The sequence below is a fragment of the Sus scrofa genome, chromosome 7, assembly GCF_054392235.1.
Source record: "Sus scrofa isolate SSC_HxYL_T2T_F1_AM1 chromosome 7, Sscrofa_HxYL_maternal_Yorkshire_Landrace_v2.0, whole genome shotgun sequence".
Lineage (NCBI taxonomy): Eukaryota > Metazoa > Chordata > Mammalia > Artiodactyla > Suidae > Sus > Sus scrofa.
In genome coordinates, this window is record NC_139389.1 from 69,599,947 (window position 1) to 69,625,938 (window position 25,992).

At 49.8% G+C, this 25,992-nt stretch overlaps 1 protein-coding gene across 21 annotated transcripts; it reads left to right on the forward strand.

The window, feature by feature from the left end:
- On the forward strand, positions 1–25,403 carry LOC146401656 (pyruvate kinase M1/2). 21 transcript variants are annotated; one of them, XR_014810579.1, is made up of 14 exons: positions 1–73; positions 6,345–6,491; positions 7,151–7,273; positions 9,287–9,403; positions 11,039–11,220; positions 11,733–11,824; positions 14,681–14,812; positions 15,267–15,453; positions 16,168–16,438; positions 18,065–18,215; positions 18,456–18,608; positions 21,387–22,110; positions 23,914–24,095; positions 24,677–25,403. XR_014810579.1 is itself a non-coding variant. In XM_084968872.1 (14 exons), exons 3-14 carry the CDS (start codon positions 7,158–7,160, stop codon positions 24,781–24,783), a joined length of 1,857 nt encoding a protein of 618 aa, XP_084824998.1. In that variant the 5' UTR covers positions 1–73; positions 6,345–6,507; positions 7,151–7,157; the 3' UTR covers positions 24,784–25,403. The 21 variants fall into 21 exon arrangements, 19 of the variants coding, with proteins under 19 accessions (XP_084824998.1, XP_084824994.1, XP_084824995.1 ...); XM_084968872.1 differs by having other exon boundaries at positions 6,345–6,507; positions 21,387–21,553; XM_084968868.1 differs by having other exon boundaries at positions 21,387–21,553.
- Positions 25,404–25,992: the final 589 nt, after the last annotated feature.

A 25,992-nucleotide genomic window follows, 5' to 3' on the forward strand; every position in this document is an offset into this window, starting at 1 on the left:
GCATTGGAGCGACGCGTCGTGAGCCTCCAGAGGTCTCTGCGAGCATCGCATCCTAAGCCGGACCACGTCGGAGGTGAGCAGGGGGAGACACTGGGCCATCTGTCCCCACTAGGGCTCCATCTGCCCGGCCAGTGCGGAATCTTGGCCTGCCTACGCACACAGGGCACCCATATCGGAGACAGCGCAGGAACTTGGGCATCTTGGAGTCACCCGGTTGGGGTCGGAAGAGAGGAAAAAAGCTGCTTGCGCCTAGGGCCTCTTTTTCAAAACCCTCCAGCTCCTGCTTTTTCGGAAAGCAGATGGGTTGGCCAGCTCCTTTCCTGCCGCAGTCCTTCATCTTCCCCCACCCCCATTCTGGTTCCAACCTCTCCTCCTTTTCCTTCCCTTCTGTTTCTGGTCCCATCCTCATCTTCTTCCCCTTATTCTCACCTAATTTGGTCCTTTCCTTTCGACCCTCCTCGTTTCTCCTTTCTCTACTCTGCTCCCATGTTCGCCTCCTCCCCTTCCCCCTTAATACTCGCATCTCGTCTTCAACCTGACTGTGCCCCCTTCATTCTGATGCTTTCCTTGAAACTCCTCTAGCTCCACTCCCTGGTCCCTCCTCCGTTCAGGTTCGGTCCCCTCCACATGCCTACCCGCATTCATGCCTGGTTCCTGCCCCTCCCCCTCCTCTCTGGTCACGTCCTCTCCTCCGCATCCCTCTCCTCCGCACCCTCCTTCGCGCCACCCGCGTCCTCGCCCCTCCTCTTCTGTTCTAGTCACGTCCGCCTGCTTTCCCGCCCCCGCCCCTTGGCCTCACATCTAGTTCTGTCTCCTCCATCGCGGTTCCTCACTCAGTCTTGGGCACTCCTGCAGCCACGGACCTGCGTCCCGGGGTCACTGTGCGAAGTACAGTGGTTTGCGGGATAGGCTCCCGTGTGCGGCCACGGGATGCAGAAGCGGCGCCCGGCACCGCTAAAGGGTTACATAACCCTTGGCCTTCTCCACTGCACAGGAAGAAAGGGTGGCTGCCCTGTGGCGTGTTCCTGTTTTGTGCGGTCCTTAATAAGATGGGGCGACAGCAGCGCTGCACTAGCTCCAAGAGGGTTACAAGACTCCATCCCGCCGCGGCGGGGTTGCACGTAGCGGCCCAGGACCCGCCCCGCCCCGCGGGATCACCAACTACTGACCTTCCGGCCCGTTACTGGCCAGGCATCACCCCTGGCCTGATAAGACTGTGCATGCTGCTCGGGGGCCTCTTAACATTGGAGGCAGTCACCTGGCTCCTGGCCTCTGCTTCACGTTAACAGATACTCCCGATTGTAGAACATGGAGGCCACGGGGTGGGGCCAGGAGCAGGTTATGGGGAGAGGAGGAATTTGTCAAGAGTTTGGTGCCCAGTACTGCATCCACTCAGTATGTAAAGTGTGCAAAGGGCTGTTTGGGGAAGGGGTGTGGAAACCAGGATGGCTAGAATGGTCATAGCCCAGGGAAGTCACAATCTAATTAGGGGACACAGTGCTAAAGTCTGTGAGGAAGGTACACACTCCCTGTGGGGTTGAGGGGGGAGGGCGGCCGGAGGCCTTATAAGGTGGTATCACATTGGGTTTGAAGAAGCAGGAAAGCACCTTCCAATCTGAAGGTTATGTAAAGACCCAGTAATGGAAAGGTATGCCTTGGCTTCATATCTGTGTTCTTCAAACCCAGAACATTGATTCTACCCCCCACCCCCCAGCCCTTGCACAAGCAGTGCCTGATAGTTAAGGTCCAGACATGATAGTGGCATTGGGAACTTGGAAATAGGCTTTTAGAGTCAGATCTAACTCATTAACATACTGCTATGGGTAATGGAGGGAATTCAGCCTCAGCACCACAGTTTCCCACATATAAATTGTAGCATTTTCCTCCTGATGAAAGGATTGCTTTGTACACAACTACATGGAAATATGTTGACTACTCAGTGCAGTATCTAATCTCTTGTGGGATGGCTCTAAATGTATACTTTTCTTTTCTTTTTTTTTGCTTTTTATACTCCTGTGCCCGGGGTAAATGGAGGTTCCCAGGCTAGGGGTCAAATCAGAGCTGTAGCTGCTGACCTAGGCCACAGCCACACCAGACCCGAGCTGTGTCTGCGACCTACACCATGGCTCATGGCAATGCTGGATCCTTAACCCACTGAGTGAAGCTAGGAATCGAACCTGCAGCCTCAAGGATACTAATCAGATTCGTTTCCACTGAGCCACGATGGGAACTCCTAAATGTATTCTTTTGGTCACTGAGTGCAATTGCTTAATCCATAACTGAGCATGAGGGTTCTTCTTCTCCCTGCCATCCCCAAACCCTCAGAGTTAATCTTTGAGAGTCAGGCTCTCTAAATACCAGACATCTCCTGGAAACCAGTCCCCTCAGGGATCCTGGTACAGTGTTTACAAAGTAACTAATAATGTTACATTGCAACTCCGCTTGCAACAGCGGCTCTTTGGTCTCCTGAAAATGGGGACCTCTGGACAAAGAAAGGCAAGGAGGGGGATGATTTTAGCCTTTGATGTTTGGCTACAAGAGTAGAATCAAATTTGCAACTGGGGATGGTAATCTATCTTCACCTTCCACTCCCACCTACTCCAGGTAGGGTTCTAGGACCTGCTTAGCCAGCTGGTGAGTGTGAGATTAGGATTGGAGGCAAAGGACAGTAGCTCCTTGTTGGCTGTGCAAGGGTGTGGCCACTTCCTGAGGCACAGAGGACAGTTTAGGTCAGGACTCTGCAGCATTGTTAGCAAATAATTTGCCCTCAGGCTGCCTGAGGATGCTGCTGGGAATGCAGTGGGGCTGTTCTGAGGGGAAGAGTGTAACCCATCACCTGGTCTGTGGGGGAGAGGGGAAGGCTTTGGGGACAATGGCTCAACCTTTGAATATATCTGCTTTTAAGAGAACTGTCTTCATTGGGTGAGTGGGGAAACTGCACTATAGGCTTCCACAGGCTTAAAAACTCCCCTCTCCCCTTTCAGTGAGTCAAAAAATGAAGCATGAATTTCCCTCAGTTAAGTATCTCGACTAAGTGGAAAAATGATTAGTGCAGGTCCCCAGGCGCTATACCGCCCTAATGCTTAGGTGCAGCACGGCAGAGCCCCATGCCCAGGTAATATAATCTGTGCACCTGAATTCCTGAGCCTTATGCAGTGGGCATGGTAACCCTTTGGGGAATAAAAGTTGTAGTGGATATGAATAACAATGACTTTAAGAATGTCCTTTAACTCACTTCTGAATTACTGGACTTGAGCCAAAATATATGGACATTAGTCTTCTTTCTAGGACACTGCTCTCTTGTTAAGCACTGCATTAAAAGCAGATGATTTTAGTGTTGAATTCACAGTTTAACCAAGAGCACTATTGGGTCTTTAAGAATTGCACCCTCAGTGATTTGGCAAGTGACTCCAAGCAGAACTAGCACCTTTTGGGAGGTGCTTCTTTGCCCTGAGTATTGTGACATAATGCGGGGGTCACAGGAAAAGCCATTTTATGTCTTAAAACTGTTTATTTCTTAATATTGAGGCAGTGGGAGAAATGAGGAAATGGTTGGGAGCAGGAAGGTAGAAAAGATGTAACTCTTGCATTACGAACTTGCACTGCAGTGGTTTTAACTTGCTTCAGCTTTTATGAAGGCAAGCTAGGGTGTGTTATTTTGGCTAAGAGTTGAGACTTAGGTGAAGGTAGTGGGAAATGACTCATCTGACATTATCTTTATTTCTGAATCATTCAAAATATCCACAGTCCAATCCCAGTTAACTGGTACACCACAAGAATGAGTCATCCCATGCTAGAAGCAATAGTTTTCTTGTAACTTTGTTGAGGATCTTGTGAGATAATATAAGTGATTTATTTCATAAAAGTTCTCATAAGACCTTGAGTCCTCACTTTAGCATCAATTCTGGTATGAAGAGGAGCAGAGCTAAATGAAGACTACTACCATACTTTCTGGGAACTTTTTTTTTCTTTCTTTCTTTCTTTCTTTTTTCTTTTAACCATGAGCCAGCCTTAGACGATAAACAAATAGGCTGATTATCTGGGGCTTTGTTAGAGAAACTGCTTTGGGAAGGTGATCCAGAGTGGGTGGTGAGTGCAATGTGCAGCCTCTGTCAGACTTTTTGGCCTCCTGGTATGACTGCTCAGCTTAGGAGGGGAGGTTGGCAGGGCCACCAAGTGGTTCAGCTCCGCCCCTTGCAGCCATTTTTCCTACATTGGTTTGTGCCAGTCTGCACGTAGGAGGGAGGCCAGGCTGCAGTACTTCTGGTGGCCTCTGGGACTCACCTCCCCCACTCTGTCCATAGGCAGAACTCCTGGGGAGCTGTAAGCCTCTCTTTCCTGACGCCAGCAAGCTGTATTTGGAAGTCAGACAAGGATTCTGGTGGGGGAGATGCCAAGAGCCGCTATGATAGAGCATTGAGCTTGCTGGTCATAGCATTTCAAAGTAAGGACCAGCTCAGCTGATCCAGGGGGGAAAAAAATTCTCTGAAGGGAGCCCCAGCCCTTCCAAACACTTAATCAACTGGTAGATAATATTTGTTTAACTTTAGACAACTGGTATCTCCTCTGTCTTGGGTGATGAGTTTAAAATAATTAGTCCGCTGAGTCAGGCTTAGTATAGGAGACAAAGAAAATTGCGCATTTTGGAGGAATCATGGAGTTTTGATCTAGTTAAGAGGCAGAAGAGTAAAAACTTGGTAAACAAAACCATCCTGGTAATCTAGTATCCCTCTTCTGTTTTTACATTAGAGAGCAGATTAACACATGGCACCCATCAGATGGGCAAATGTTTTAAAAGTCTGACAGTGTCAAGTGTTGGCAAAGGTGTAGGGAGGCAAGAGCTCCCTTTACTGGTTGATTGTAAGTGGATATAACCACTTTGGAGAGCAGTTCGGCAATATTTAGTAAAGTAGAAAGTAAACTTACCCTGTGACCCAGGAATTCATTTCTGGATGTATAGAAACTCACGTCTGGACTAGGACACATGTACTAGGAGAGTATTGATTAATGAGGAAAATTTTGGTTTAATGGGGGAAATGACCAACTAGTAAGGGAATGCATAGATGAATGGACTAGTCATACAATGGACTAGTATAGCAGTTCGTACAAGTTAACTAGATCTGTATACCAACTGGATAGATCTTAAATGTGCTGGAAAGGCAAGTTGTAGGATGGTACCTTATAATACACTACTTAGGGTATTTTATATAATATAATGGAGTTCAGTATAGATACAGACACCCTCAAATGAACTGGAAAAATACGAAGTTCATGACAGTGGTTGGTTATCACAGTTTATGCTGGGGTGTGGAAGGACTGGAGGGACCTGGGGATGGAGGAAAATGAACTTATTTTTAAGAGTCTAGAGAAAATTTGGCTAAATGTTAATGGTCAGTTCTGGGTGGTAGAAATACAGATGTTAATATTTCTTTAGTTCAAAGCAAAACAAAATAGAAGCAAACCTACGACAGTCACTATAGGGAACACCAGGCTTACTAACTAGGTCAGTGCTCTCAGAGCTGGCACTGCTCTTTCTTCCTTCCATCCCCCCTTCTCCCAACAGCTGTGATGCCGAGCAGTTCCTCCTTTAAATGCTGAGCCAGTGCCTCCCTTTTGCTGAGGCCCTCAGGCATCCTGGTGTTGTACCTGACTTGGAAGGGCTCTAAATCAGGGTTGCAGATCCCTTGCTGCTTCCAGAGTGTAAATATCTTGCCCTCAGACACCGCCTTATAATTTTAAGCCTCATAAGGGGCACAACACAGCAAAAATTTCATCTAAACTTCCTCCTTTAGACTGAAACCAGTTCTCTGCTCTTAGTGTCTGTGATCAAACCAGGAAATCTTTGATACCTGAGGACAGCAAGATTTCTGTGACTTGGGACTTCCTGCCCTGGAGTTGAGTGGTCCTGTTGGGGGTGGGCCCATTTAGTATCAGCTTTTATGACTTATTCAACCTCAGATTTGAAATAGGGCCTTGGGCTCCTGCTTATAAAGTTTAAGTCGACTTCTAGCCCTGAATAAAAGAGCAAGGGAATTTTACTTGAACCTATAGGTGGGCTCATTTTATGTAACCTAGTAACACCAGACTTTGCTTTTTGGTATGGGGCCTGCTGAGGGTAGAATGGACTTAATAGTCTCATTTCTTAGGCTAAAAACTGCATGTCCTGGCCCCACTCCATATGCAAATATACTGTCATCATTACTCTAACTGTATGTGAGGATGAACAGCCATTCACTCAAGACCTTACTAGGTTCTGTGGCTGGCGCAGCACCCATGTTGATCTTAGTGCTGCTGTTGTCAGATTGGGGCCAGTCTTGGGAATTATGTTCTGCTCCATCATCTAGGAACAGAGTCCGGCACATTCTGATGCAAACTTTCTAGTGAATGCTGCAGTTCTGAAGGTGTGGAAATCGGGCCTTCATGCTGGCTTGGAGACATGGAGCTGTGGGTAGCAAATTGATGTTGCAACAAGGAACAGCTGTGGACATCAGGTGCCGTCATCATTGGGTTAGTCTCTGTGGTGAGATGGGCAACAAAGCAGAATTGGTACACAGAGCCCTGGCTAGTGGAAGATTGGCTTAAGTAGATGCGGGCTCCTAGGCCATGCTGGTTTACTAGGGCGGAATGATTTGGGCCCCTATAAAGGAAAGAATTGGTTGAGTGAAGCATGACTTTTCCCAGCACAACCTGCCAACAGTACTGGCTCTAAGTGACATGCTGGGTATTTTTAATTAATTAATTTATTTAAAAAAAAATTTTTTTTGGCTGCACCTGTGGCATCTGGAAGTTTCAGGCCAGGGATTGAATCTGAGCCTCAGCTGTGACCTATGCTGCAGCTGTGGTAATGCTGGATCCCCTGCTCTGGGCCAGGGATTGAACCCGAGCCTCCGAAGCAACCCGAGTCACTGCCGTCGGATTCTTAATCCACTGCACCGTGGCAGGAATGCTGGGCATTTTTTCTTATATGGTTTTCACCCTTTGGTTTCTGAAAAGTGACCAAAGGATTGTGTCTGACAACAAAACTAGTTTTTGAGAACCAGCAGCCACTTAAGATGAAAGGTGGGAATAGGGGCCGCTGGAGCTGAGCTGGCTGCCTGCTCTATCGTTTTGGCCCCCACCAAGGCCTCTGATGGTGTCTCATTTCTCACAGAGGAGAAATGGCTCTAAGGAAGATCCTACTGCAGGGGCTCAGGCTCAAGAATAAGGCTCCCTGGACAGGGCACAGCATGTGCTGCCATCAGTGGATATGCCCGGCTTCCACTGCGGGCTTGAGGTTGGCTCTGCATGTCTGTGCCTCCTGAGGAGGATGAAGGAATGAGTCAGCCTGGCGCGGGCTGGGCCTTGGGTGCTGGCAGGCACTGTCCTGACAGCTGATGTTGGGGAGGGGAGCTCTTTGCAGAGACCTGCCTTGAGAAACCAGGGCCAAGGCTGCTGTCCTGGGGCTGGGGGAGACCCCAGAGGGTGGTGTAGGTGGAGGACCTTGGAGACAAGCAGGAGAGCCCTGACTCTCCCTGTAAGGGAGACTCTGGGGTGGAGTCTGAGGGGAGGGAGACCTGTGATGACCTGGGCATGAGTCATGAGGTCTCTGGTTTGGTCTGGGTTTTAAGGACATGTTGAGATCTTGTAGGAGTTTGGACTGACTTGCTGACAAGCCAGGTTTTTTTGATTGCTGGTGTGTAAATCCACTCAAAGGCCAAACAAAATTTCATTTGTTGTTTTTGTCCTTAATAGCCTGGGTGAGCAAAAGATGAGAGCTTTTAGACCTCAGATTTAATTCAAGATGACGAAATAGGGTTAGTGTTTGAGTGCAGTATAGTTGTATCTGCTCTATGTCCTTGAGACGGCCCTTCTGTACCAGAACATTCTTTTTTTTTTTTTTTGGTCTTTTTGTCTTTTTGTATTTTCTAGGGCCGCACCTGCAGCATATGGAGGTTCCCAGGCTAGGGGTCAAATAAGAGCTGTAGCTGCCGGCCTTTGCCAGAGCCACAGCAACGCGGGATCCAAGCCACATCTGCAACCTACACCACAGCTCACAGCAACACCAGATCCTTAACCCACTGAGCAAGGCCAAGGATCGAACCCGCAACCTCATGGTTCCTCGTCGGATTCGTTAACCACTGCGCCATGACAGGAACTCCTACCAGAACATTCTTATCACAAATATTTTCCTCTGATGCTTGAGGACAGACTACGTAAGAAAGGAAGTTTGCTGGGTTTGGGCACATAACAGGCTTTTTGGCAGAGAACTGTCCTATGGACTGTATTAATTGTCCCCCAACCCCCCCACCCCTTTGAGGTTCTGAAAGGGATCAAGGTTGACCTTCTTAAGTCAGTGAAATTATCCTGCAGTGCCTTTGTGACCTAGGGCTTAAGGTGCATTATTCCACCAAGGCCATGTTTAAACGGTATTCCTGAAGTGCATAGAGCAGCGATGGACTAATGGAACTGGGAACTTCTCATTGCTTTCGCTTCCAACACTTTTACCAGGATGCTTGTAAATCTATCATTTTTGGAAGAGGTACATTTGTAATTTATCTTATTATGAAAGTATTTCACATTAGTAAGCTTTTTTTAATAAGAGAAGAAAAATTTGCAATTTACAGTGATCCTACCACCCAGATAACATGCTGATAGTAATTTGGTAACTATCCTTCCAGTCCTGTTCTGTATGTTTAATTTAGTGACCCTTCCCCTACTCTCCCCCAAAGGGGAGGGACCAGGTTCTTCTGAGATTTTTTTTTTTTTTTTGTCTTTTTTCGGGCCACACCCACAGCATATGGAGGTTCCCAGGCTAGGGGTCAAATCAGAGCTGTAGCTGCTGGCATACACCACAGCCACAGCAACGCCAGATCTGAGCTACGTCTGTGACCTACATACACCACAGCTCACGGCAACGCCGGGTCCTTAACCCACTAAGCAAGGCCAGGGATCAAACCCAAGTCCTCATGGATACTAGTCTGGTTCGTTACTGCTGAGCCACAATGGGAAGTCCTAAAGAGACTTTAAAGGAGAGCAGTCTTTGGAGTATTAGGGGAGTGATAAGCCTAATACCAAAGAGATGGTCCCACAGAAGGACCAATAAGAACTCAGTTTTGCCTGCAAATTTTCTGTTAATCAGTTTCTTGGTATTTTCTTGGGAGGCTTCTGTGTTTTACTTTATAACATGGCTGAATCTCTAGAAGCAGCTATTGCCAACTACTACCTGGATACCTGGTTATTAAGGTAATTTCTCTATTACCCCAGAGAGCCTTAGTTGCACTCAGCTTTTACCTTGATCCTTGTACAGCTCTGCAGGGCAAACCTTTCTCAGATCTGAGCAGTCTTTGCAAGTGGGGCCAAGGAGCCACCCTGAACCAACAAAAGAGCATTATATCACCGGAAGCCCAAGCCCTGAGAACACAAGGTATGAACAGTAATCAGTAGCCCCAGCCAGGTCTTTGCAAGAGACCCTAATGTCTCAGGTAGAGCGAAGATCCAACCGATGAGTTTTAAGAAGAGTGGGGTTGGTTACTTTAGCCTACTCATTGAGGTCACAATACAGCCCCCAGGCTGGATGGCTTCTCCCACTGGGAGGCCACACCAAGGCTTGTGTGTCTGTAGTTGAGGACTTGTAGCCACTGGCTTTCACTAGCTTGCAGGAGATTCACTCACAACTGGTCTCAAAACTTCTTGGGCTTTACCTGACTTCTAGGAAGTGGCAGAGATCGACTTAGATGCAGGCTCTGCTCAAGCCACCCAAAGAGGCTACAAAGTTAGGGATGGAGGAGGAGAAAAAGGCGGGGTTAAATGTAGGGGTGCCTTGATTTGGAGCCCTGAGATTTAGGAGGAGGTGGGACAGGGCAGAAGAAGGGCTTGGCTTGTTTTTCTGAGCCTGGGTGAAGCACCCAGGCACGGGGATTTGAGAAGGAGTAGCCCTTGGTCTGAGGGTTTGAGGAGAGAGATGGTCTGCTGACGAGGCGTGTCAAGCTTCTGGCTCACATCCTTGCCTGATGGTTCTTCAAATGCTGCCCAGAAGCTTCTCAGGTCTCTGTCTATAATCAGCTAGCTAACCGGCTGAGTGAGTTTAGTTGTAAGTAATGAAGAAAAGCAAAGGTTGGGGCAGTTGTCAGGAGGGTGACCTGTGCTGATTAATTACCTGGAACAGATGGTCTTTGTTACTCGGGGTGGTGTGCTTGTCAGACTTAGAAAGGCAATCGGGTTGGTGCATCAGAAGATCTGCTGTGGAGAGGATTTAACAAGCAACCTTCACTTCCTCGTGTTGCAACTGTCCTGTTAATGTAACTGTAGTAATTTTAGAATCAGATAGTGCCACTGTGGTTATCGTTGGCTTGATGCAAACTGCTTCGCATGTCCTAAAGTCCTGACCAAAAGTTACAGGATGGGGTTGGGTACAGATTCCTGGGACTGGTTTTTATTGCCTGTCCGTGGCCTGGGACCTCCTCTCCAGCCTAGGGTGAATTGAGGAATGTGCTTATGTAGTCCTGTGGGTTAGTGAAAACCTTGGACTCCAGAACTAGGAAGAATGCCTGGATGGTGGTTATCTCCATGATTAAGAAAGTCACTTTGGGTTTGGGTGTAGATTGTTAAGAGGCAGTGTGGGTGCCCTATCCTGTAGCAGGTATTTGTAGCTTTGAGACAGCTTTTTGTACAAAGATCTAGTTTGACCAAGGTACTAAACTAGGGGTGAGTTGTTGATATCACTGGGAGATTGGTTGCAGCTTCCTTCAGTGCATTTAAAATGATATTTATAGGATTAGCCCAGGGTGAGGGTGGTATGCTTACAGTGGATGCCTGGGAAGTCCCCTGTGTTGGCCATGCTTTTTAACTTGTTTCTTTGTGGTCTTTTCCACTTGCTCACGGTGACAAGCCTGGGGACCTACCTGAGGAGCACCCACACAGCCAGAGCGTGGCAGGGCTCCCTGTGGCCTGTGCACAGAGCGTGCTTGTTGAGTTAATGTGTAAGCAGGAAACGGCTTCCTGTGCCAAGCTGTATATTAGCCATCCCAGGCCTCTCAGACTGATCCCTCTCTCTCTTCAGTTCCTCTGGACCCAAGACCTCAGAAGCCATGCCGAAGCCCCACAGTGATGCCGGGACCGCCTTCATTCAGACCCAGCAGCTGCACGCGGCCATGGCTGACACGTTCCTGGAGCACATGTGCCGCCTGGACATTGACTCGCCACCCATCACGGCCCGGAACACCGGCATCATCTGTACCATCGGTGAGTGGGGGTGCCCCCCTCCCCTGGAAACAAGGGCTTCATGAGACAGGGATCTTTTCTCTCCTGGAAAGACTAAATAAATGTAGCAAACCTGGGTGCTGAGTGAGATGCTAAAAAGATCCTTATGGGTACTGAGGTCATAGGAATTTACAGTGAGGTACTGGTATGCTCTACGCATGCTCTATGCTTTATGATAAAGGTGAAATTTAGAGGGTATCTTCCTTAGTGGATCTTTGTAGGAACATCTCAGAAACCTACCTGGGAAAGATCTTGACATGCTGTGTACAACTGAGACTCTGTAGCTGGACATCTGGGTGGGCTTCAGGGAGTGCAGAGAGCGCTGGTCTAGTCTTAGCTAGGCTTTCCTAAAAGAATTAGGAGTTATTTGGGGGAGGAAAAGTTTAAGGGGAGGGAAAAAAATTTTTTTTTGCTTCTTATACTGAAGCAAACTTAAAGTGTTATTCTTATTTTGAATAATTAATACTTAATCACTTTAATTTTTTTTAACTTAGGCCCAGCTTCCCGATCAGTGGAGACACTGAAGGAGATGATTAAGTCTGGAATGAACGTGGCTCGTTTGAACTTCTCTCACGGAACTCATGAGGTGAGCCTCTGCCGGACAGTTTGGCCACTGGGGCACCTTGTGGGCAACAGGGCGGGAGATGCCATGTTCATTTAGCCACGGTGGACCAGGCAAGAAAGATTGGTTTACAGCCAGTGGGAAGGTTGTCTTCACCAGCCCATCCTCACGCTCCTTTCCCCTCTCCTCCTCCTGCCCTCTCAAGTGGCCAAGTCTCCTCTAGCAAACAAGACCTGCTTTGTCATTGGCCATGGTTCTCCCCCACAGCTGAGCTCCATTAGCCCTCAGTAAGGAACGTGTGGGAGAGTTTCTCTGGAAACCCCTCTAAGCCATGGGGCTTGACATTCCCACCCCAGCATTTCTCTAACAGCTTGTGTTGCAGTGATGAACCAATGGCTCACCTTGCAGGTTGATTCTGGCCAAGTTTAGACCCAAGACAAACTGGGCAGGTCCAGGAGAAGGGTTTCCACTGTTGCCAGTGAAGGACTGAGTCTAATGCTCTAACACCGTCTGGTGTATCCTACCCCACTTCATCTGCATTGTGTTGCCAGCCTTTCCCTTCCCAGGGATTCTGGTACATTGAAATAAAGAAGCCAGCATGTTTCCCTAGGAGCCTGGTAGGAATATCTTAGCTGGGGCTGTTTATGAGCAGACTTGACCTGTGGGACCTTACCTGGGGTCGAGGTAGAAGCTATTGGGAAGCACTCCCTCATGCTTCTGTTCCCAAGTTCAGAACAAATTTATTTTGAGGAGTGTGGGAGCTCCCTGAGGGACAGTGCCTTTTAAAAAGACCTTCAGTTTCAACCACAGACCATGGGCTGATGAGAGGGTAATGGATGAGATAAATTTTTCTCACTCTTAATCTCTGTATTTCCTATTCAGGATAAAGAAAATGCTACCCCATAAGGTCAAGTGGTGAGGGGTTGCCCTCTGGCATTTGGCAGTTGGTGTTAAGTTTAAACTAAAAATAAAGGCTTAGAAGGTGCAATCCAAGAGCTGAATTCCTCCTTTCTGGAAACATGAGGCTCTTCATTGGAGGTTCCCTAACCCATATTTCATAAGCAGCCTATGGTCTGGCAGGTATCCAGCCTCCAAATGTCAGAAGGGCCTGACCAAGTGCAGAGGAACCGTGCTCAGCAGGCCCCTCGGGCAGGTTGATACGTCTGTGGTGGCATTCTGTAATTTTCCAAAGGCAGGGAGTCCTCAGCAGGAAGTCACTGGGCATTCCTGCAAGTATTAGCTTAGTCCACGGAGAGAGCTGAAGACATCAGTGAAGGTCAGTTCACTATTGATTGCTCCTGCTGGCCTGTGTGCAGGGGAAGGAGCAGAAATAGATTTTAAGAAGTTGACCTTTAGCTAGGCTTTATGGCTTCTTCCATCCAGTAAAATAACACCACACAGCTCTGAAATGGCAAGGGCCAGTGGTATCTGGTGCACCTGCTGGAAGGGGGCTGGCTCAGGGATTTTGGCTTTTTTTAACTCCAAGAGGCTTTTGTAGGTTCTCTGTGCTTTAACTCTCATTCCAAGATGAGACGGGATTTAAACAAAAACCCATGCCTGCCTTGTGGATTTATTTTGAGATTTTTGACCAGGATGAAGTGGGTTGTCCCTGGGATCGGCATTTTAGAAACTGATCTGAAATTGTTCTAATATTAATTATATAACGTAAGCAGTCTTATTTTGACAAGCAGTTGGAACATCCTTTTCCAGCTCATGACAGTTTTCAGTATTCTTCTAAGCAGAACATTGGAATGGCTTTCTCTCCCTCACTGTGACAATGGGACCTCCAGTGTCTGCATCTGATCTTTTTGTGGGGTTGTTGTTGCTACAGCATCTGATCTTTTGACAGCTTTGCCATAGCACCTCTAAACCCCACTTTTGGCAAGATGTGTTCCTACTGATTGTGTGGTCCCATTGTGCCATGTGGGCCAGAAATACAGACTTCTGAACAAACTAAATGTAGAACCTTCCATAAGGACAGTGTTGGTTTGATGGAATTCACTGCCACCCCGCCCCAGTCCCCTCCTCGTGCGTGCCACTCTCCTGGACGGTGGTGGTTAAATGACAAGGCCCATAAAGTGCTGAGTTGGGAGACTTTTATCAGCAGTGTCATTTCAATAACTCTTATCTAAGAGCTTTTGACTTCTTGCCTCTGAGTCCCTTTTTAGTCAAGTAGTTGTGGCAAATGGAAAAAGAAAAAGGAATGGGAGAAAAAATTATGTATTCATGTATGTGTAACTGGGTCCCCATTCTGTATAGTGGGGGAAAAAAAGTGTGTTGAGGGAAATAACAATAAAAAAAGAAAAAGAGAAAGGGCTTCACAGGTGAGATTAAAACCAGGATTTGTTGCAAGTGAGAATAGCAAGGGTTAGTTAGTTCAGAGAAAGGTGTGTTCCCACCGTTGCCTTTTGCACTTTGAGACTCGAGGAAGTGATTATCAGAACCAGGTCTGTAGGACCTCTGCAATGAGTTATTTAGCTTGGACCACTGTTAGCTTGAGTAAATAACTGAGTTTGAAGTGCGGTCATAATCAATAGAGGAACAGCTCAGAATTACCAAATCTGTCAGTCTGACCCTGATGGCCACCAGACTGGTATTTTCCAAACATAAGTCCTAGGTCTTTTAGCCCAAGTGTCTGCTTTATTTGCTGAGGGTTTAGGTGGCAGTCTAAAAGTTCCTAAGATTGGCCCTGAGAGCGGGGGAGTGCTGTGGTAGAGGTGGGTGGAAGGTGCTTGGTGAGTGGGCGGCGCTGAGACTAGCCGATGGCGACAGGGGTCCAGAGCGTCCGTCCACAGCTCTTTCCTGAGTGCTCAGCTTCAGCTCTGGTGCTCCACCCTGGGGCAGGGAAGGTGGCTTATCCTTCTCCCTCCTTTCCCCCAGTACCATGCAGAGACCATCAAGAACGTGCGTGCGGCTACAGAAAGCTTTGCTTCAGATCCCATTCTCTACCGGCCAGTGGCTGTGGCCCTGGACACTAAAGGACCTGAGATCCGAACCGGGCTCATCAAGGGCGTGAGTATCCTGGGGGAGGGGGGAAGGAGCTGGGGCCCCAGAGACATCCTCTGCAGCCTATCCCACCCGGAAGCCTTGTTTCTCAGAGCTGAGGTCTATACATGAGTTTTATCCATCACTGCAAAAAACTTTGATCTACTTTGATTAGAAACAATACCCAGAAGGAATGATTTTTTTTACTCTCAAAACTTGCTTCCAAGACTCTCCTAACCTTTGGGATCAACTTGTCTCTTTTCCCCTATCATGAAATAGTATCACTAAAACCTTGTGGGTTTTTCTTGGGTCATTTCCTTGAAATATACTGAGTTAGACAATGGGATCATTTCTTTCCAAAGAAAAAAGCTTTATTGTTACTTCCAGCTGAGATTTGAGCCTTGCTCCCTGGAGGAAAGCTTTTCTTCTCCTGCCAGGAGGGCCTGGCTTCTCTGGACCTGTGGCTTCCTCTTGTCTGCAGAGCGGCACTGCTGAGGTGGAGCTCAAGAAAGGAGCCACGCTCAAGATCACCCTGGATAATGCCTACATGGAAAAGTGTGACGAGAATGTCCTGTGGCTGGACTATAAGAACATCTGCAAGGTGGTGGATGTGGGCAGCAAGGTCTACGTGGATGATGGACTTATTTCTTTGCTGGTGAAGCAGAAAGGTATATATGGGAGCCAGGGTCTAACTGTCTAGAGGCAGCTCCCATCTCTTTTCTTTGGCAGAAGATAGGAAGGTGGTGGGTTGGCTGGCAGCAAGATTGAATCCATGCATCCTCAGGAATTCCTTTTATAATAAACTCCTTATCCTCAAAAGCAGCTCTGTCGTACCTCTTGGGAAGCAGATGAGAGGATTTCTTTTCTCCCTGTCCGCACTACTTGAGGTTTTCTGCTTTTCTCCTCCATCTCCCCAGTGTGGCATGTCTGGGACTCCAGTATGCCTGTGATTGATAGCTCACACTTCAGTGCCAGGTACTACTCTAAGCATTTAACATATTAATTTGTTTAAATTTTAAAACAACACGAATTCCTTGGTGGCACAGCAGATTAAGGATCTGTCATCGTGGCTCAGGTCGCTCCTGTGGCACAGGTTTGATTCCTGGTCCCAGAACTTTGGCATGTCTCAGGTGCAGCCAAAAGCAAGCAAACAAACACCTTATGAGTAGATATTGTTATTATCTCTATTTAACTGAGGTATGGAGAGGTTAACTGACTTAACCCCAGGTTACACAGCTAGTGGAGTGTGGATGTGAACCCTGCAATGTGGCTCCAGCACCCACCACGTGCTGTCACCCAGTTCTGTCTCCTGGAGAGAGCCTGCTTCCTGGGGAAGACGTGGCCCCCATGGCCCTGCCACCCCACCTACTCCATTCCCACAGGTCCTGACTTCCTGGTGACGGAGGTGGAGAACGGCGGCTTCCTGGGCAGCAAGAAAGGTGTGAACCTTCCTGGAGCTGCTGTGGACCTGCCTGCCGTGTCCGAGAAGGACATCCAGGATCTGAAGTTTGGGGTGGAGCAGGACGTGGATATGGTGTTCGCATCTTTCATCCGTAAGGCGGCCGACGTCCATGAAGTCAGGAAGGTCCTGGGAGAGAAAGGAAAGAACATCAAGATAATCAGCAAAATCGAGAATCACGAGGGAGTTCGGAGGTTAGTCCTCCTGCCTCTCCCCTGCCTCCTTCAGCCCCCGGCCCAGCTCTTTGAAGAGCAAGATGTCCCTGTAAATACCTGCCTCCCTGCCCATCAACTTAGAGGCTCTCAAGCTTATTTCAGAGCCACTGAATCAGAACATCCTAAGAGGGGGAGTGGAAAGTGTTGGTTTTTTCAAGGGGGAAAAACAAACCAATAACTTAGGTGATTGGGATGCTGGTATCTTTTTTTTTTTTTTTTAGTGATTTTTATTTTTTTCCATCATAGCTGGTTTACAGTGTTCTGTCAGTTGTCTACATACAGCATGGTGACCCAGTCACACATACATTCTTTTCTCACATTATCGTATGCTCCATCACAAGTGACTAGACATAGATCCCAGTGCTATACAGCAGGATCTCATTGCTCATCCATTCCAAAGGCAATAGTTTGCATCTATGAACCCCAAATTCCCAGTCCATCCCACTCCCACCTCTCCCCCTTGGAGCCACAAGCCTGTTCTCCATGTCCATGATTTTCTCTTCTGTGGAAGGGTTCATTTATGAGGATGCTGGTATCTTGACATTGTTCCTAGGCCCCAGGACCAGCACCGGAGAGCCCAGGGCCACTGCTTCCCAGTTTGGGAGCCATCACGCTGTGCTCCTAACACAGCCTGTGTTTGCTAGAATTGGGCCACCCACAGGGAAGGCAGCAGACTCTTAGGGGTGCTCCCTCCCCTGGGAGCCACGTGGAAGCTCAGGGCCTGGGGTTGACACCAAAGCATGTGGCCTCCTAGTCTTCACTGGCCGTGGCTTGGGATGGGCCAGTTCTGGCATGGTATCAGCTTCCTAGGGGGAAGCATGCCATTCTCCTCCAGGTCCAGGTTGTCCCAGCTCATCTCCTCCACCTCCCCATTGCTCACCAGGTAGAGCCCCATGAGCATAGCCAGCTTGGTGGCATCACTTCCTCTTTGGTTCCTTTCTAGAAACACAGCTCAGTGCTGTGACCCCCTGACCTGCTTGTGTGGGTTCAGTATGTGTGTTTGCCCACCTTAGCTTTGTGTAGATGTCCTTAGTACTGGGAAATTTGGGGTCCTCCCTCTGCCATCCAGAAAAGCCATGGGTACTTGCTGACCTTGTCTCCAGGCCAAGCAAAGCCATATCCCCTTGCCTTCAGAAAGCTGGAGGTGCCCCCTGAAGGAGCAGCCCTCAGGTGTCCTTGGGTGGAAGAGGCCATGAACCTTTGTGTCAGGAGCAGTCAACCACCTTGGGTTCCCTTTGCTCCAAAAGCGGGGACTGGACTGGAGGTGGTAGAGAAACACCTTAAGAGGGGCCTCATAAGAAGGAGATGGAGAGGAAATGGGACCCTGGGACTTTGGAATAGACCTCACTCCCTTCCATTTCCCCCAGTAAAGTGTCCACACTGGTGCCGACGAATCCCAGAAAGCAGAACTGTCGACCCTCTTTGAGGTACTGAGGTAGCTGGAAGACCCACCACCTCCATGTACCCATGATGACTTCATGCATGGGTGTTTGTCTTGGTGCAAGGACGGCTGAGTCAGAGAATCCCAGGAAAACGTCCTTTGTATCACCATTCTTCTGGCCCCTATTCCATATAACTTCTCTCTCTTTCCAACTTACCTGTCAGATTTGATGAGATCCTAGAAGCCAGCGATGGTATCATGGTGGCTCGTGGTGATCTAGGCATTGAGATTCCTGCAGAGAAGGTCTTCCTTGCCCAGAAGATGATGATTGGGCGGTGCAACCGAGCTGGGAAGCCTGTCATCTGTGCCACGCAGGCATGTGCCTCTCCTGGAGCTTACAACCTTGCACGGGGAAGCATTGGCGGCTACCGGGTCTCTCCCATCTCTTCCCTGCTCCACGTCTCACATAACACACACACATACCCCCTTTCCCCCACATCCCTACACAAAGCCATTCTGTCTGCACATACATGCTCTCTAGGGGGGTTAGCCTGCAGTCGTTTGTGTCCGGAGACAGTCCAGGCCACGTCTCACGAGTACTCTGTCCCCTCCCAGATGCTGGAGAGCATGATCAAGAAGCCCCGTCCCACCCGGGCTGAGGGCAGTGATGTGGCCAATGCAGTCTTGGATGGAGCTGACTGCATCATGCTGTCTGGAGAGACGGCCAAAGGGGACTACCCCCTGGAGGCTGTTCGCATGCAGCACCTGGTGAGTTCTCAGCCTGCCATCTTCCCGCTCAGCTCAGCTTGGGCTTGGGCTGGGATGGAGGTGTGCTCTGGCACTGAGCAATACCTTTTAGGCTTCTATGCCTACAGGGTTTTATCTGTCAAGTCACAAGCCAGAGTGAGGAGATGTGTGCTGGGGGCATGGAGATGTCTTATTTTTTTTCTGTTCTACCTTCCTGCCCACACCCCTCTCCCAGTTCCTTCTGTTCTGGAGGTGGCCTCCTTCAGCAGACGTAGCACAATTCACTCCTGTCTTCAGGGTTGTGAATTCTTCCTTTGGCTCCAGTACTGGGCTATCTATCTGTCCCTGGACAGCCCAGAGGACCTGAGTACCTCTGCCCTATTCTGGAAAAGGCCACAGGCTCCTGCTCCCAGCTGTTCTTTGTTTGGCTTCTGTTTTGACTCGACACCTGTCCCAAGCCAGCTGCCTCCGCCTGCAGGAGGAGCCTGGGCCTGCGGCCTGCACTGGAGTCTGTTGCCCACGCTGAGTCGACTGAGCTGGCTTTGCATGGTGCCTGCAGCAGCGCCTGCTTTGCTGAGCTGTTGCACTCGCCTCAGACTACAAAGTGGGGTTTAAGTGGTGGGTGACAGGGCCACAAATAGAGACAGTTGGAGGGATGACTGATTCTGGCTGGCTCTGGGGTGAGAGCATCTGGAGGAGCCCTGAGGGCCACTCGTCCTTTTCCCCTAGGACCTAGCTTTTCAGGGCTCTCCCACTAAGCTGTGTCCCACAGCCTGGCTGCTTCTCAGGGCTTGAGGCTGGGTTCCTGTGTCTGCTCCTGCTCTAGAGCTTACTGAAGAGTTAGTGCAGGGATCAGCTATCAGAGCTGAGAAAGCAAGTGAACTTTCAGAGCAGTCCCAGGTCACTGTCGATATAGCTCAGTGAATGAACTTGCCTGTTAACCTGAAATGGTGTTTCTTTAAGCTTTTATTTGCTTTTCAGCCAACAAAAGACCCTGTGCCCTTTGTGTGACACCCTCTCCCCTGCATTCCACCCAAATTTACCCCCCACACACATACCCCATAGGAACCCCTGGACTAGATAGGATCCTTTTTTCCTTCACTTTCTGTGTAATTATTAGGCTTTGGTAGCTTCCAAAGAAGATATGACTAAATCATTTTTTACACTAAATCGCTTTTTCAGTGGTGAAACAAGACATCTTGACTAAAGAGGCTCTCTGGGCTGTCCTTGGCCTCCTGGGTGGGTTTGCCCATAACAAAATTGATAGAGACCAATCCCTGTCCCTGGGATGCGAGATATGTTTAGTTAGAACCTTAGAGTTAAATTTTGCTGCCAAAATTTTCCTGTGTAGATTGATGTAATCTTCATAACTTCAGTGAGATAGAAGTCACCCCTTGTTATAGAGGAGGGTCCCTGATGATAGGACTTGAGTCTGAACCCAGATCATCTGGCTCTAAAACCCGTGTTCTCCTCTGCAATATGGTGCTTCGTCTAGCAGGAGATCAGGACAGGTTTCCATGTGGGGGCTGTGCAGAGGCCAGAGACGAGGCATCAGGCTCTGGGCTTTGAATCCATGTATGTTTTTCCATATCCCTGTCTTTCCTTTGAACAGACACCTTAGAACTGCAAGGCTGGGACTGAATAGCACTGCTCAGGAGATAAGTTATGGAGTCTGGGCCAGGCAGTGCAGGCCTCTCCTGTCCATGTCACCAGTTAACACTGGCCAGCAGCTTCCCCTCTTAACTGTCCACTGCTTTCTCCTATATCTAACCGAGGCAGTCAATATCCCATAACTAAGGGTTAGGCAATACCAGGTATGGTTCTCTTTCCTGTCACATCCCCTGTCCTGTGGGCTGCATGCCTTCCATTCTTGCAGGGAGAAAACCTTTAATAACCGAGCAAATTCTGCCACTCATCTGCTTATCCTATCTGATTAATGAGATGGCATTACCAATTGTCCCTTGTCCATCATTCTCTAAGGTGCTGGTAATTGCATTATAACCTCTAAGCTTACATTTTCTTTCTATTTCTTGGTCTGAGCAGGTCTGTGAATAACTCAGTGGCTTTCTCCTGGGTGTTTTAATCACTTGATTTTAATGAAATGTCTTGTTACACTTACCTGCATGCTTCCACAGGCACCTGTCTCTTCACATGGCTGTTCAGTGTGTCCCCTCACAGCTCACCGATTTTCCACCTGCCTGTTTAGAACGTGGTCAAGCCACGTGGCCTTGGCTTTGTCTGACCCAGCTTCCCAGCGCAGCTCTGTGTGCTTCCATGGCAGGCCATTGCAAAGGCTCGTAGCGTCCCTGTGCCTGAAGCCAAGCAAGTGCTCCATGAATGCATGGAGGCCGGCAGGAAGCCCGGTTGGTAACCAGACAGCCATGTGAGGAAGGAGGCCTGTTCCTTCCTGTGAGCTGTGTCATGAGGCAGCGTGGTCAAGTCCTACCAGGGAGCCATGCAGGCCCAGCCTATGTATGTTTCCATGCCAAGGCGCTAGGGTCTGCTGCCATACTGTCTCCCACCGCCAGTCAAAAAGTCCTTCCAAAATCAAAAGGCCCAATTTCCCTTCTGTTGGAAGGGAAGCAGCAGCAGTCAGTGCTTGGACCACACCTCCCTGAGTGGGCTTCCATCACCCTGCCTCTTTGCATCTGCCTAAAGGACAGACTTAGCCAATTAACCTAAGGTACCTTCCTCTCTGATTAATTCCCCATTCTGTCTTTCCATGTTGTTGTCTCTCGTTTTTTTTTTCCCCCTCCTCCTTCCCTCTTCCTTGCCTCCCCTCCTCCTTAAACCTTACAGATAGCTCGTGAGGCTGAGGCAGCCATGTTCCACCGCAAGCTGTTTGAAGAACTTGTGCGAGCCTCCAGTCACTCCACAGACCTCATGGAAGCCATGGCCATGGGCAGCGTGGAGGCTTCTTATAAGTGTTTAGCGGCAGCTTTGATAGTTCTGACGGAGTCTGGCAGGTAGGGCCCCGAGAGCAGGTAACTCTGTAGGATAACCAGCCTCTTGCTCCAGCTGCTCTAGAAGACAGCCAGGGCCTAGCCCTCTGCTCAGGACCTCTTCTCTCATCTGCAGGAAGCCAGCCAGGGAGGTCAGGGCACGACAGGACTGCAGGGTCCTTGAGCCCCGTAGGGACATAATGTCACAGGCACCTGGTGAAGGGCTGGTTCCTGGGGAGCCTTGATCTCACTTAGCCCCACACCCCAATGTTTGGGCTCCTCTTGGCCTCTGCACCCAGGGACATGTTCCTCACCAGCTGTCTGTGCGACTCTTCCCCTCCCTCTCCCGTGTGACATGGCTCTGATAAAGCTCTGTCCCCCTCTCGTCCATCCGGACGGATGTTGCCCCCCTAGATTGCCCGTGAGGCAGAGGCCGCCATCTACCATTTGCAATTATTTGAGGAGCTCCGCCGCCTGGCGCCCATTACCAGCGACCCTACCGAAGCTGCCGCCGTGGGCGCCGTGGAGGCCTCCTTCAAGTGCTGCAGTGGGGCCATAATCGTCCTCACCAAGTCTGGCAGGTAGGAGGTGGCAGCGGCTCCCCAGGAACGCCCCGCTCAGTGGCACCCTTCCTTGGGGGTCCTGGGAGCAGTGCACTGAATGGTGCTCAGATGGCACTGAGCCAAGGTAAGACCCCTCTGCCTGCGCCCCGGACCCTGCAGGGAAGGAGCTCCCCCAGCCCCACTGGCCAGGCTCTGGGAGCGAGCCTAGCCCTTGCCCTGGGCCTGAAGGATGGGACCCCAGGCAGCACGCATAGGATGACCGTTTGGGTCCAAATCAAGTTTATATCTTCATGATGAATCAGAGACTTAATTGCATAACTACAGATAGATAGAGTGATGACAAATGGTTATTCAACATTAAAAGCTGTTCTCAAAAAGTAGGAGATAATCAGCTACCACTTTTGCTTATTCTAGTTACTACATGCTCTTTAAAAAGTTCAGTTTGGAAAGTTAGTGCTGCTTGCTTACATGCTTTGGTTGGTGCACTCATCCCATCTGTCTTTGAGTCCCAAAGACAAGTAATTGGGTGCTGCCCAGGAAAGGTCACCGTGCTGTCTTGCTGGCACTGTGGGACTGGGCAGCCACGCCGAGGCCTCTGCTTGACCTCAGACTCGGGGTCCCTTCCAAATTCGGGACATTGACTTATCAACTTTGCTCTGGGGCCTGGCGATATGCTCCTCCCAGGGCAGCTAGGGTTTCCTGGAAGAGGAGGGTGGAGAGGAAGGAACACCGAGGAGCAGCAGATGGGGCTGCTGTGGGACCATGACACAAGATGCAGATTTCCTCAGCAGAGGGCTCAGAATAAACAGTTCCAACCATTAGGGTTGACCTTTGTGAAAAGGTCCAACCTTTGCTACTTGGCTATTTTTAACTCCAGTCTTCTGGGATTTCACTCAGTGGGTCCTGACTTCAGCACTTGCTTCCCTCCGAAAGCCTTGTATGGAGGCCAGCCCTTAAGCAGGGCATTCTCTGCTGTGACATGGCTTAAGTTTCCCTGACACCTGTTGAGTGCCCTCATAGCTTGCCTTCTGGGGCCCAGTTCCCCCTGCAAGCCCTTCCAACCCCTAAGACACATCTGCAGCTACAAGTGCATAGTGTCAGTGTTGAAAGAAGTGCCGGCATTAGGGTTTTAAGGGGGGGGGCCCTCACCCCTCCAGAGGAGCCTCCACAGGCAAAGCCTTCCCTGCTAAGCACTCCAATCTCCTGGTCTTGACTCCTGGGTAGCACCTATATTTCTAAACCTCGCTTGGGTTTTACTTGAGCTCTACAGCCCAGTTGCTGGGACTGTTTCAGGGGTCATGTGAGGTCGGGAGAGGGCACAGCAGAAGGGAAGGCTTGCGTTATAAAGTCTCAGGGGGACTGGTGGGCTCTGCTCCTGTTTTATGTAGATGTCAAGAGTCAGGTGCTATTCACATGCTGCTTGGCTTGTATGTAGTGTTGCTGGCAGCAAAAGAAATGGGTGTGGTGAGGTTGGGCAGGGCTGCCTCCCTGTGCCAGAATGGAAAAATTCAGGGAAGGGGGGTTCTGCCAACTATGGGCCCTGTGGGTAAGTGGGTGAGCCTGACCAGGCTGGGTCAGCATGATCCCCAGGCCCAGGCCTGTGGGGAGGGGTGCAGCATAGATGGAGAGCACAGCTGTGAAGAAGAGCTATATGCTGTGGAAGATAAAGGATGAGGGGCTGCCCAGCCTTGGGAGCAGATACTGAACTGGTCAGAGCCTTAGGCTGGCATGGTGAGTTGGATTAGAGGGTGAGCTCTTGCTAAAGGCCCTGAGGGGCTTCCTGGGACACTGTTTAATGGTCTTGCCTGTCCCTCATCTCAGGTCTGCACATCAGGTGGCTAGGTACCGCCCCCGAGCCCCCATCATTGCTGTGACCCGGAATCACCAGACAGCTCGCCAGGCCCACCTGTACCGCGGCATCTTCCCCGTGGTGTGTAAGGACCCAGTGCAGGAGGCCTGGGCCGAGGACGTGGACCTCCGGGTGAACTTGGCCATGAATGTTGGTGCGTGGCTGGGAAGCAAGGGCTAGAGGTGGGGGTTGGGGAAGGTGTCCCTCTCTAATGCTGAATGTTCTCTCTGAATCCTCCATCCCATTCCCTGAAGCCTCTGGGCTGAGACCAGGAGGGTCTGATCCACCCATTTTCTCTCCTCACTCTCTTCTAGTCTGGGGTCCAAAGCAAGGGATCCTGGAGAGCTAGGGTTGTTCATTCTTTAGCATCTGCTCATTATTGAGATTTTTCATAAATTTAGCCAGAGCTCCTGCATTGTGGGGCAGCCCACATATGGCTTCTGTCCAGTATAAGAGCAGAGTGTTGTGGGATCAGAGGAAGCAGCTATAGCTGTGACCTTGAGCTGGGCTCTCCACCCTCTAGAGTAGAAAATGAATGTTGTCCAAAGGTCCCTGCCAGCTCTGCTCTGAATGATAAGGAAATATCAGGGCTGTGGGGCTGGCGCCACCTTGTGGGTATAAGGAAGTAAAGGCCTGCCTGTCCTTCTTGCTATTTTTGATTGTGGGGCCGTCTTGCAGGTGCATACCTTCCTGGCATGATTTTTACTCACCCGCCTCTCTCCTCTTTTTCCCCAGGCAAAGCCCGAGGCTTCTTCAAGAAGGGAGATGTGGTCATTGTGCTGACCGGGTGGCGCCCTGGTTCCGGCTTCACCAACACCATGCGCGTAGTGCCTGTGCCGTGATGCACCCTGCAGCCCCTACTCCAGCCCCATCCCATCCCCCTCCCTCAATCCATCCATTAGGCCAGAAATGCTTGTAGTGCTCACTTGGGGCCGTGTGTGGCACTGGTGGGCTGGGACCCAGGGACACCTCTGTGAAACATGGCTGTTTTTAAGACCCTGCTTGGGTGGGGTAGTTCAGAGCTGGACCTCCCATCAAGTATCCCCATCCAAGCAAGGGATGAAGGAAGGGTGCAGGCAGGACTGGAGTCCCCAGAGGGCAACAGCTCCTGCTTCTCTTCCTTTGTGTACTCCTGTAGTTCTGTAGAAAATGGATACCCAGAGAACTCCCAGCCCTGGCCTGGAATCAGCAAAGAGCAGGGGCCTTAGGGCATGGGGCATGAAGCAGTGGTTCCAGTTTAAGCAGACTCTGGCCCTGGCCCTTACTTACTTCTCCAACCCCCTTAGCCTCCCTCACTCCCCCTTTGTTGTGCACTGTGCACTTCTGTTCCTTCACTCCATTTAGCTGCCGCTGCAGACAAACACTCCACCCTCCACCTCCCATTTCCCCGACTACTGCAGCCGCCTCCAGGCCTGTTGCTATAGAGTCTACCTGTATGTCAATAAACAACAGCTGAAGCACCTGTTTCCTCTCTTTTCTGATGATTAAGGGGGTGGTTGAACCCTGCCCTCTGAGTGGGGTGAAAATGGCAACAGCCTTGTGGCTGTGTACTCCTGTGTTAACAACTTAAGCCACCTGCCATCCTGTCTCCCACCGTGCTGAGGTGCTGGGAAAGCCGTTGCTGACTGTCTTGAGGATACACGTTACCCTTTGCATCACCCGGGGATCTAAAAGCTCAGAGAAGGCAGCAAAAAGGTCCTCTTCCTCCTGCTCCTGAGTAAACTGGCGAGTGAGATGGCCCTTGCCCTGCCCCTCCCCCTAGGTTCTCCTGGAGTAGAGGCCTCTAATGGAAGGATGAGGCCAGATTCCAGAAAATTTATGGAAACCTGGGCTGCTTTTGTGTTCCTTCTGTTTTCTAATGCCCACCTTCCATAATAAAGCAGGGCCAAGGGGAGGGGAGAGGGCTGGGCATGAAACTGCATCTGGCTTGCACCTTTTCTCCAGACCAGTCCCAAGGACCAACCCTTTCCTGGTGGGGATTTGAGGGAAAGGGCCCAAAGGTCAGTTTGCCACATCCCCACCAATCTGATCTCTTCACCTGTGCTGCCCCA